Below are 10,978 nucleotides of genomic sequence, written 5' to 3' on the forward strand. Positions count from 1 at the left end.
CACCAGAAGAGGGCGCCAGATCTCATAACGGATGGTTGTGAGCCACCGTGTGGTTGCTGGGAACTGAACTCAGGACCTCTGGAGGAGCAGCCGGTGCTCTTCACCTCTGAGCCATCTCCCTAGCCCTCAGAAGGAACACTTTTCACACTCATGTAAATAATTGTGGGTGAGTGTGGGTGAGTGCCCTGGAGCGTGTATGCAGGTCAGTCTCCTCCACTCACACTTACATACCCAGGAAGCTTATCCTCACAGTAGGAGCCTGGGGAAGTTTCCGTTCATCCCTTCTTTCAATGATCATCTACCGAGCACGTGCTGTGAGGCAGGCACTGTTCTAGGCCCCAGAGGCATACGCTATAAACGAATTAGATAAAACTCCAATTCTATTGTGACTCGGTGTCACTTAGTCAACCCCTCCTTTGGGCAGCCTCGGCCGGCACCACGTCCTCGGGGTTCCTTCCCTTTACCACGTGGGTTTTAGGGATCAAACTCAGGTCATCAAGCAAGGGACTGTTAGTCTACTGAGGATTCTTGCCCACCCCAAAGCACTCAAAACTTCGGAGGCACGGAGAGGAGCCTAGACATGGGTGCAGGTGAGGCCTAGAATGGCTTAACAGATAGGGTGGGTCTGTGTAGCCCTGGCTGTCCTGGCACTCACTCTGTAGACCAGGCTGGCCTCAAACGCACAGAGATCCACCTGCCTCTGCCTCCTGAGCGATGGGATTAAGGGTGTGCGCCACCACCACCTGGCATTATTACTATAGCTAGATTTTATTTGTTTGTTTGAGACAAGGCCTTATGCCGCCTAAAGTGGCCTTGAACCCCTGATCCTCCTGCCTCTACCTCCCAAGTGCTGGGATTACAATACTGTAATACCTTGTCTGGCTTGGAGGCCACCTTTGACTAGCCTGAAGGCAGAAGCAGGAAGATCAGGAGTTCAAGACCAGCCTCAGCTACAATACGGAATTTAAGTCTCAATAACAAAACAGATGGTTTGGGAGCTGGCACTTGGCCCACTGAAGTGGTTGGAGCTTGAGTTTAGACGATCTACAATCTGAAGGAGATTTTTTTTTTTTTTTTTTTTTGGTTTTTCGAGACAGAGTTTCTCAGTGTAGCTTTGGAGTCTATCCTGGTACTCACTCTGGAGACCAGGCTGGCCTCGAACTCACAGAGATCCGCCTGCCTCTGCCTCCCAAGTGCTGGGATTAAAGGCCCGCGCCACCAACACCCTGCCTGAATGAGATCTTTATTTTGAGGACAAGGGTTCTAGAGTTCATTTCTCTGCACATAGCTTCTTTTTTTTTTTTTTCTGTAATTGAGTTTCCTGTTTTCTAAATTGGTCACATGAAAGCCAGGCATGGAGGGTCAAAAGTTAGCTTGGTGGTTAAGAACACTTGTTCTTACAGAGAATCCAAGTTCAATTCCCAGGACCCACATAACTATTACGAAACTCACGACCTGGAGGATCAGACGCCCTTTTCTGACCTCCAAGGATACCAAGCAGACATAATGTGCACAGATGTAGGCAAGACACCCATACACATAAAGGAAATGAATCTAAAAATAAATTACAAGAAAAAAAAAGCCAGGTGTGGTGGGCATGCCTTTTATCTCAGCATTCCAGAGGCAGAGGCGGGCAGAACTGCTTTGAGAGTCTGGTTTACAAAGTGATTTCCAGGCCAGCCTTGGCTACATAGCGAGACCCTGTCGAGTAGAATAGTGTGTGTGTGTGTGTGTGTGTGTGTGTGTGTGTGTGTGTGTGTGTGGCTTGTCACAGGGCTCAGGGGGTAAAGGTGATTGCTGCCAAGTCTGATGACCTGACTTGGATCTCCACGATCCACAAGGTGGAAGAAGAGAACTGGACTCTCACAGGTTGTCCTCTGACCTCCACACACACTAAATGAGTGTGATAGATTTTTAATGATGTGTTACACCTGGAAGCAGAATACAAATAATTTGCTCATCATCCCACTCCCACCCGCACCCAGCATCTGACCCAGGCACTAAGCTTGTTTTTTTTAAAAGTGTGGAAAGAAGAAACCCATGAATGCACCTCTTAGTGACCCAACTTCAGGCCAGGTCAAGGGATAGCAAAGAGATTTACTTGGTTTAAAGTCTCACTGAAGAGAGATTAGGGGAGGTGTGGGGCAGGGAAGGGGTGGGGGAGGGACGGAACGAAAGCGGTGAGAGGATGGAACCTTCCTGACCCCGCGGCAGGAGGATGGCTGCCTTTGCCCGCCTGCTGGAGCGTCTCGGGTGGTCTGGTAGAGCTCAAGAAGCAGCGGAACAGGAGGCAGAGGCGGAGCGCAGGGTCCCCGGCGAGCCGGGGGGTCTCCTGGCTGCGCCCCGATGCTCGCAGAGGCTGCACGCGGGTGCGGCGACCGCACCCGGCCTCCGTTTCGGGGCGAGCGCGGTGCAGGGCTGGCGCGCGCGCATGGAGGACGCGCACTGCGCTCGGCTGACTTTGCCCGGGCTGCCGTCGGGCTGGGCTTTCTTCGCAGTCCTGGATGGCCACGGCGGGGCGCGGGCTGCGCGCTTCGGGGCGCGCCACCTCCCAGGTCACGTGCTGGGGGAGCTGGGTCCCGCGCCCCGGGAGCCGGGGGACGTGCGCCGGGCTCTGCGTGGCGCATTCCTCCGTGCAGACGCGCATCTGCGCGCGCTCTGGCCCCGCAGCGACCCCGGCGGCTCGACGGCGGTGGCGCTGCTCGTGTCCCCGAGCTTTCTCTACCTGGCGCACTGCGGGGACTCGCGCGCGCTGCTGAGTCGCTCGGGATCCGTGGCTTTCTGCACCGAGGACCACCGTCCCCACCGGCCTCGGGAACGCGAGCGCATCCACGACGCAGGTGGCACCGTCCGTCGCCGGCGCGTGGAGGGCTCCCTGGCCGTGTCCCGAGCCCTGGGCGACTTCGCTTACAAGCAGGCACCCGGGAGGCCTCCGGAGCTGCAGCTCGTGTCCGCTGAACCCGAGGTGGCTGCGCTGGCACGCCAGGCCGAAGACGAGTTCGTGCTGCTGGCCTCCGACGGCGTGTGGGACGCTCTGTCTGGTGCGGACCTGGCCGGGCTGGTGGCGTCGCGCCTCCGTCTGGGCGTGGCCCCGGAGCAGCTCTGTGCCCAGCTGTTGGACACGTGCCTGTGCAAGGTCCTGGGACCACTGCATGTGGGGGAGGAGGGGCTTGGATGAAAAGGGGCTTGGGACCGAGCTAGAGGGTGAGAGTGGCCTGAAGTCCGGAGCAAGGATGCTTTGAACCTGGAGGAGCATAGTAGGGGCAGATAGAGGTCAATGGAGGGATTTGGGAGAAGGGGCGTGTCCTCTAGGAATGGAGTCCCAGCTAGGCTTTCAGGCCAGTTCTGAGATGTATCCTAAACAGGAAGAGCCCCTTAAATAGGAAGAGTTGAAAAGGCTTTGGCCTGGCTTTTTAAAAAAAATTTATTTAATTGCATTACATTTTAATGCATTTTGTGCGCGTGTTCATACCACATCTCGTGTGTGTAGGCCAGAGAACATCTTAGAGCAGAATGCTCTTCCTTCCGTCATAGGGATCCCAGGGATCAAACTCAGGTTGTCAGGCTTGGTGGCAAGCGTCTTTGCCCGCTGAGCCATCTTGCTGGCCTGTGGCTGGTTTCTTTAGTACAGTTTGGTGGCTGGGCCCCCAAAGGGCATTGTCCGAGAGATGGGTCCAAATGGGACAGAGAGCTTGAATGAGATAGTCAGGTGGGGACTCCTGACACCAGGAAAACCATGCTCTCAAAGTCCTGGGAAGGATTTTGACTCTGGCACCGGGCTCTTTTTTTTCTTCACCGTATCCAGGGAAGTCTGGATAACATGACTTGCATGGTGGTCTGCTTCCCAGGGGCCCCCGGGCCTTGTGAGGAGGCAATCAGGAGGGAGATGGCATTGGACGAAGTCCTGAGCCGCAAAGTTGCTGGTGAGCAGTGATCAAACGGCCGGTGGGGTAGGGGCAGTGGCCAGTATGGGCTCTCCACTCACCTCCTCCTCAGAGCTGTATTTGTCTGCCCAGGAACCCCCATGCCTAAACACGGTCTTCAGGACCCTGGAGTCAGAGGACATCCCAGGCCTGCCTCCCGGAGGAGGGCTGCATAGCAAGTAAGTTGGGGTGAGGCCGGAAGGGGCAGGTAGCAGGACTAGGTCTTCTCTTAAGGGCTTGCCTTTGCTCTCCAGGGCCACTGTCATTGCCGAAGCTTACTCTAAACTCTGTCAGACTCCAGAGGAGTGTCAAGAGGTAAGCACCCTCTCTTAGGGTCTACCCCCAACCTTACCCTACCCTCCTGCCTGCCTGCCACAGTCCTGCCCCTCTGGCAAGGACACCACCACTGAGCTCAGGCCCTAGCCCCAGCCCAGACCCCTGTGTTGTTGTTTTTTAATTTTTATAAGTTTTACCCTTTTAATTTATGCCTGTGTGAGAGACAGATGGAGGAAGGGGGTGAGTGCACACTCACTCACGCACGCACGAACACACACGTGTGCGCACATGAACACACAGATAGGCCTGTGTGCCATGTGGCTGTTAGGGAGGTCAAAGGTCTACCCACTGGAGTCAACTCGCACCTTCCACCATGTGGGTCCCAGGAATTTAATTTAGACCATTAAGCCTGGAGGCAAGTGTGTTTGTGTGATAAGTAGTCTCACAGCCCCTTTAAATCTTTTTGCGTTTATTTTTTTAAATTTAAGACAGGCATGGTGGTGCATGCTTTTAATCACAACACTTACAAGGCAGAGGCAAGCAGATCTCTGGGAGTTCAATGCCAGCCTGGTCTATAAAAACAGTTCCAGGACAGTCAGGGGCCACATAGTAAGACCTTGTCTCAAAAAAAGAAAGTCCAAAAATAACCAATCAATTAATAAAATACAGGGCCATACATAGGTATATGTGGGTCAGTGGCAGAACACTTTCTAGTATGTGCAAGGCCCTAGTTCCCTTCAAAAACAGCAAATAAGGGGATGGCAAGATGACTCAGCGATTAAGAGCACTTAGGACCACAGCTGCAAATTCCAGCACTCCGGAGTGAGAAACTCAGAGGAGGTAGTTGAAGTCACCATGGATGACATGTGACCCTGTTTAAAAAAAAGAAAGAAAGAAAGAAAGAAAGAAAGAAAGAAAGAAAGAAAGAAAAGGCCGAGCATTGGTGGTGCACACCTTTAATCCCAGAACTCGGGAGGCAGAGGCAGGCAGATCTCTGTGAGTTCCAGGCCAGCCTCGTCTTCAGAGCGAGTTCCAGGACAACCCCCAGAGCAATTCAGAGAAACCCTGTCTTGAAAAACCAAATAAAATAAAAAAAGAAAAGAAAGAGTCTAGGTAGTGGTGGCTCATTCATTAGTTACAGCACTCGGGAGGCAGAGGCAGACAGAGCTCAGTTCGAGGCCAGCCTGGTCTACAAAGATTTCCAGGAAACCCTGTCTCCAAAAAAAGAAAAAACACCTATATACTTAATTTTTTTTATTTTTAAAAAGAAAAACAAAACGGGGGGTGGGGGAGCTTCTAGAAAACTGAGAGGGTGAGGACAGGTGGCTTCACTACCTCACATGCTTTGTCTCACAGAAGAAGTGAGATAGCAAGGAACCTACCAGCACCCACTCAACGCTTGACTTGAACTCGGGCCGGATGGCGGCTGTCCCCCGGGGACCATCTGCGGAGCTCAGGGGAAATCTGTGCTTCCTTACCATGGCAGGCTGAGGAAGGAAGGCCAGCCGTGGAGGAACCTAGAATCTTCATTTCCCCTTCTCCTACTTCCCCCACGCAAGAATGTTATGAGGGGGGAACTCCACCGTCACTCAACAGAAAAAACAAACAAACTAACAAAAAAGCCCAGCATGGTTCTTTTTCTCCTCCTTAATATTTAAAGCCAAACAGATCTTAAGTGATCAGTGTGTATCAGCCTTTCTATGTATTTTTTTTTTAATCTTCTCTACGAGGAGGTGGTAAGAGATCTGGATATTATATTTGAATCAATAAAGCAATTCTAAATGTATTCCTTTTTTTGTTTTTTTAAATTGTTACTATTTATTTTGTGTTTACGTGTGTGTGTGTGTGTGTGTATGTGTGTGTGTGTGTGTGTGTGTGTGTGTGTGTGTGAGCACATGCCGTGGCATGCCGTGGGAATTAGAGGACAGCCTGCTGAGCCATCTCGTTGGGCCCTTTCTTCGTTTATTTTTTTTTACCCCCCTGCGTTTCCCTTTCTTGCATTTATTTATTTATTTTTCTGTATATGAATGTTTTGTCTGCGTTTATCGGCATGTATTGCATGTGTGCCTTGTGCCGGCAGAGGCCAGAAGAGGGCATCAGAGCCCCTCCAACTGGATTTACAGATGCGCTGTGAACTGGTTCCAGGATGCTAGGAACCAAACTGAATCTCGCTGGCAAGAGCAGTAAGTTCTCTTCATCACTGAGCCATCTCCCCAGCGGCCCTTTAGTTTTTTTGTTCTGAGCATGTAGCCCAGGAGGGCCTTGAACCAGAAGCCCTCCTGCCTTGGCCTCTCAGGTGCTGAGATCACAGGCAGGTGCGGCTTCATCCAGCTCCACATTTTCTTATAAAGAGTGGCCTGTTGCCAGGTATGATGGCACCAGCTCGTGATTCCAGCACTGCCAGGATTGAGGCAAAGATGATCCAGTCAGCTCAAGACCCTGGCCACATAAGGAGTTTGGACTGCATGAGACCCTATCTAAGGAAAAAAAAAGAAAGCTCCAGGACAGCCAGGGCTACATAGACAGAGCCTCTTTTAGAAACAGAACAAAACAAAAAAGTGATTTGCCTATTCTCTGGTCAGCAAATGTGCACCAAGCAAGTGCTGTATCATCAGGCCCTGTTCAGAGCTGGGAGCCGGCCCAGTCCACTGAGATCAAGAGGCCCAGTGCAGCCGACTGCCCTGTTTGGGGACACAGCAAACAAGGGGACTAAAAAGTAAAGCCATAAGGAAACAATACAGGGAATAAGGGGAAGAAAATGACCAAGGAGGTTCACTTGACTTTACTCTTTCCCCCAAAATCTTGGGCTGGGTAGGTAGATGGCTCAGCAGGTGCCACCAAGACTGACAACCTGAGTCCGATAACCTGGAACCCATATAGTGGAGATCAGAGGGCATCAGGTGGGAGTTGATTCTCTCTCCTTCTGCCATGCTGGTCCTAGGAATTGGACTGGTGTTTTACCAATTGAGCCATCTCTGTGGTCCCACTTTTATATGTTTTTTAAAAGATCTATTTATTTAACATACGCTGGGGTTTTGCCTGCATGTGTGTCTGTATAGGAGTGTCAGATCCCCTGGAACTGGAGTTACAGACAGTTGTGAACTGCCATGTGGGTGCTGGGAATTGAACCTGGGTCCTTTTTTTTTTTTTTTTTAAAGATTTTATTTATTGTGTATACAACATTCTGCCTCCATGTACATCTGCACACCAGAAGAGGGCGCCAGATCTCATTACAGATGGTTGTGAGCCACCATGTGGTTGCTGGGAATTGAACTCAGGACCTCTGGAAGAGCAGTCAGTGCTCTTAACCTCTGAGCCATCTCTCCAGCCCTCAATAAGCACTTTTATATCATGTGTGCGTAAGTAGGGAAAGGCAGAAGACCTCTGGGGCCAGCGTTCTTCACCACTATGAATAGGAATGAGAACCATTAGATACAACTCAGCAGCCTGTGCCTGTGTTTTTAACCCTCATGAGTTGTCTGAGCCATCTCTCCAGCCCCGAACCTGGACCTTTTTATATTTTATATTTTAAAAGTGTTGCAAGAAAAAGATGTGAGCTGGGCGTTGGTGGCGCACCCCTTTAATCCCAGCATTTGGGAGACAGAGGCAGGTGGATCTCTGTGAGTTTGACCTCAGCCTGATCTACAGAGTAAGTTCCAGGACAGGGCAATTACACAGAAAAACCCTGTCTCGAAAAACAAAAAATGGCACTGGAGAGACGGTTCAGCAGTTAAGAGCTCTGGCTGTTCCCAGAGGACCCAGATTCACCCATGTGGCAGCCCACGACTGTAACTTCAAGATCTGACACCCTCACACAAACATACACGCAGGCAAAACACCAGTGCACATAAAATAAAAATAAACGAATTACTAACAAAAGAAAAACACCAAAACAAAAAAAAGATGCTAGGGGGCTGAGCATCTATCTATGTGGTAGAGTCTTATTTGGTTGCAAAAGGCTTGTGCTGTATTTCCCACGAGTGCGATACACACACACACACACACACACACACACACGAACCAAGACTGTGTGTACTATGCTTAAAGTATTTCCACTGGGACTTGGGACTTTTTGTCTCTGTGGGTGCAGCTGTCCACGTGTTCATGTATGTGGTCAGAGATGCAACTGCTTCATCCGTTATTCTTTGCCTTATTTCAGAAATAGCATCTCTCCAAACCTGGAGCCCATTGATTCAGTTGGCCAGGGGAGCTCGGGAATCTTCCATGTCCTGCTGCCCCAGGTCTGGGGAGTTAAGAGACCTACTTTAGCATGGGTGCAGGGGACCCCAACCCAGTCCTCGTGATGGAAGAACAGGCACTTCGCACTCTGCAGTCTCTCCAGCCCTGTTATTGAGACTTATATATGAAAAGTTTGCTAGCTCTTGGGACAGTGCATGTGTTACAGAGGTTTTTTTTTTTTAAATTTATTTATTTATTTATTTTTTTTTTAAATTTATTTATTAGTTCTAGTTAGGGAACAAGCTTGTTTCACATGTAAGTCCCTCCTCCCTCTCCCTCCCTCACCCCCATCCCTCCTCCCCCACCCCCAGCCTACCCCCCACCCCATCCACCCTCCACTCCCCAGGCAGGGTAGGGCCCTCAACGGGGGCTCTGCAAAGTCCACCAAATCTTTCTGTGCTGGTCCTGGGCCCTTCCCCATGTGTCCAGGGCCAGAGAGTAACCCTTCACGTGGGATGGGCTCTCAAAGTTCCTTCTTGCATCAGGGAAAAATACTAATCCACCACCAGAGGCTCCCTGGAGTGCAGAGGCCTCCTTATTGACATCCATGTTCAGGGGTCTGGATCAGTCTTGTACTGGCCTCCCGGACAGCATCTGGGGTCGATGTGCTCTCCCTTGTTCAGGCCAACTGTTCCTGTGGGTTTCTCCAACCTGGTACAGACCCTTCGTTCTTCATTCCTCCCTCTCTTCAACTAAATTCCCGATTTCAGCTCAGTGTATATCTGTGGATGTCTGTCTCTGCTTCCGTCAGCCACTGGATGAGGGCTCTAGGATGGCATAAAGAGAAGTCATCAATCTCATTTTAGGGGGAGGGCTTTTAGGTTATCCTCTCCACCATTGCCTGGATTGTCAGATCGTGTCATCCTTGTAGGTCTCTGGAGATCTCCCTGGTTCCAGATCTCTTCTTGGTCCTATAGTGGCTCCCTCTGATATGGTATCTCTCATCCTGCTCTCTCTCCTCTATTCTTCCCGGTGTTATAGAGCTTTGCCCTTCCCATTTCACAGATGGGCACCCAGCTCACAAACATCGGGTTCTCCTTCAGTTGTAACTGTTGCTCCAGCCTGGCCTCCTTGAGAACACCGAAGAGCATAAAATCTGTGCTTGTCCCAGTTTACCCAGAGACTGGGAGAGTCACAGAATTATGACTGAGATCAGTGGTTTTCCCAGTTTACCCAGAGACTGGGAGAGTCACAGAATTATGACTGAGATCAGTGGTTTTCAACCAGCAGGTTGGGGGGTCACAAGACCCTTCCAATGTTCGCCTAAAACCGTTGGAAAACACAGATACACACATTACAGTTCACAACAATAGGAAGATTACAGTTATTATGAAGTAGCAAAAAAATGATTTTATGGCTGGGGGGTCACCACAACGCGAGGAACTGTGTTTAAAGGGTCAAAACATTAGGAAGGCTGAGAACCACTTCTCTAGGAGGACATGGGGGGGGGTCACAGATTTCTCAAGTTCTTGTTTTGCTATTATTGTTGTCTTTCACACAGGGTCCCACTGAGTAGCCCTGGCTGACTGGGAACTCACTATGTAGGCCAGGCTGGTGTCCAGTTCATTGAGCTCTGCTTGCCTCTGCCTCCTGAGCGCTGGGGTTAACGGTGAGAGCCTGGCCTGTTTGTGTTTTTTATTTTCAAAAGACTGACTTGTTCAGCTATTTTCAGTTAGGTACACGTGTGTGTGAGCGCGTGCGTTTGACTGTGTAGGATAAGCGCAATGACTTCAGTGCCCTGGAAGGCCAGAGGCCTAATAGGATGCCCTGGAACTGGAATTACAGGCCGCTGTGAGTCTTGTTTGTGAGTGCTGAGGATTGAACCCGGGTCCTCTGGAAGAGTGTCAAGTATGGTTGACTGCTGAGGCGCCCCCACACCCCTTTTGTGTTGTTAAATGTGTAACCACCTATGACTCTGGAGTCACCCTGTAACCCAGGCTGGCCTCAAACTCGCGATTCTCCTGCCTCAGGCTCCTGATTTGTGGAGCCACAGCGAGCTTACTAGATTTTTTTCAGCGCAGAGTTAGGTGCGAACCAAGAGGTTCTCAAGGTGAAAGGCCAGCAGGGAGCGAGCATCCAGGAAACGGACTGGCTAAATAAAGGCCGAGCGGGTTGATCCTCCGTGAGTCTTGGGAGGGCTCAACCAAGACGATCATAGGCTAACCCCATCCCCTACCTGCGTGCCTCAGTTTCCCGACCTGTAAAGCAGGAACCGGCGCTTGCCCGGGGTTAACGCCTTTCACCCTGCCAGGTGGAGCTCTACGGGAGGGGGCGTGTCCATATGGTGATGATGTAACTCTGGGCGGGGCCTGCGCGGGGCTCAACTGCGGAAGCCTCGGAGGGTGTCTGGGCTCGACTCCTCCCGGGTGCGCGGGGGGGAGGGGGGGTCCCCAAGGAGGGTCCCTGGGCCTCTGAGCCTACGGGGTGGCTGGGGCGGTCCTACTGTGTGCCGTGGGCGAAACTGAGTCGTAGCTGGGCATGGAGGGGGGCGGATTAGGGGGTCCCACCCCTTCCCCTGCGCTCCGGGTCGGTCCCCACCT

At 51.3% G+C, this 10,978-nt stretch overlaps 1 protein-coding gene across 8 annotated transcripts; it reads left to right on the forward strand.

Moving 5' to 3' along the window:
* The first annotated feature begins 1,777 nt into the window (after positions 1 to 1,777).
* On the forward strand, positions 1,778 to 5,985 carry Ppm1n (protein phosphatase, Mg2+/Mn2+ dependent 1N (putative)). Of its 8 annotated transcripts, none has more exons than XR_003487932.2 (5): positions 1,778 to 3,136; positions 3,806 to 3,923; positions 4,017 to 4,102; positions 4,178 to 4,238; positions 5,556 to 5,985. XR_003487932.2 is itself a non-coding variant. In XM_027430926.2 (5 exons), exons 1-5 carry the CDS (start codon positions 2,219 to 2,221, stop codon positions 5,605 to 5,607), a joined length of 1,275 nt encoding a protein of 424 aa, XP_027286727.1. In that variant the 5' UTR covers positions 1,778 to 2,218; the 3' UTR covers positions 5,608 to 5,985. The 8 variants fall into 8 exon arrangements, 4 of the variants coding, with proteins under 4 accessions (XP_027286727.1, XP_027286728.1, XP_027286729.1 ...); XR_003487933.2 differs by having other exon boundaries at positions 5,559 to 5,615; XR_004771248.1 differs by having other exon boundaries at positions 4,158 to 4,238; positions 5,556 to 5,612.
* Positions 5,986 to 10,978: the final 4,993 nt, after the last annotated feature.

The sequence above is a fragment of the Cricetulus griseus genome, chromosome 9, assembly GCF_003668045.3.
Source record: "Cricetulus griseus strain 17A/GY chromosome 9, alternate assembly CriGri-PICRH-1.0, whole genome shotgun sequence".
Classification (NCBI taxonomy): domain Eukaryota; kingdom Metazoa; phylum Chordata; class Mammalia; order Rodentia; family Cricetidae; genus Cricetulus; species Cricetulus griseus.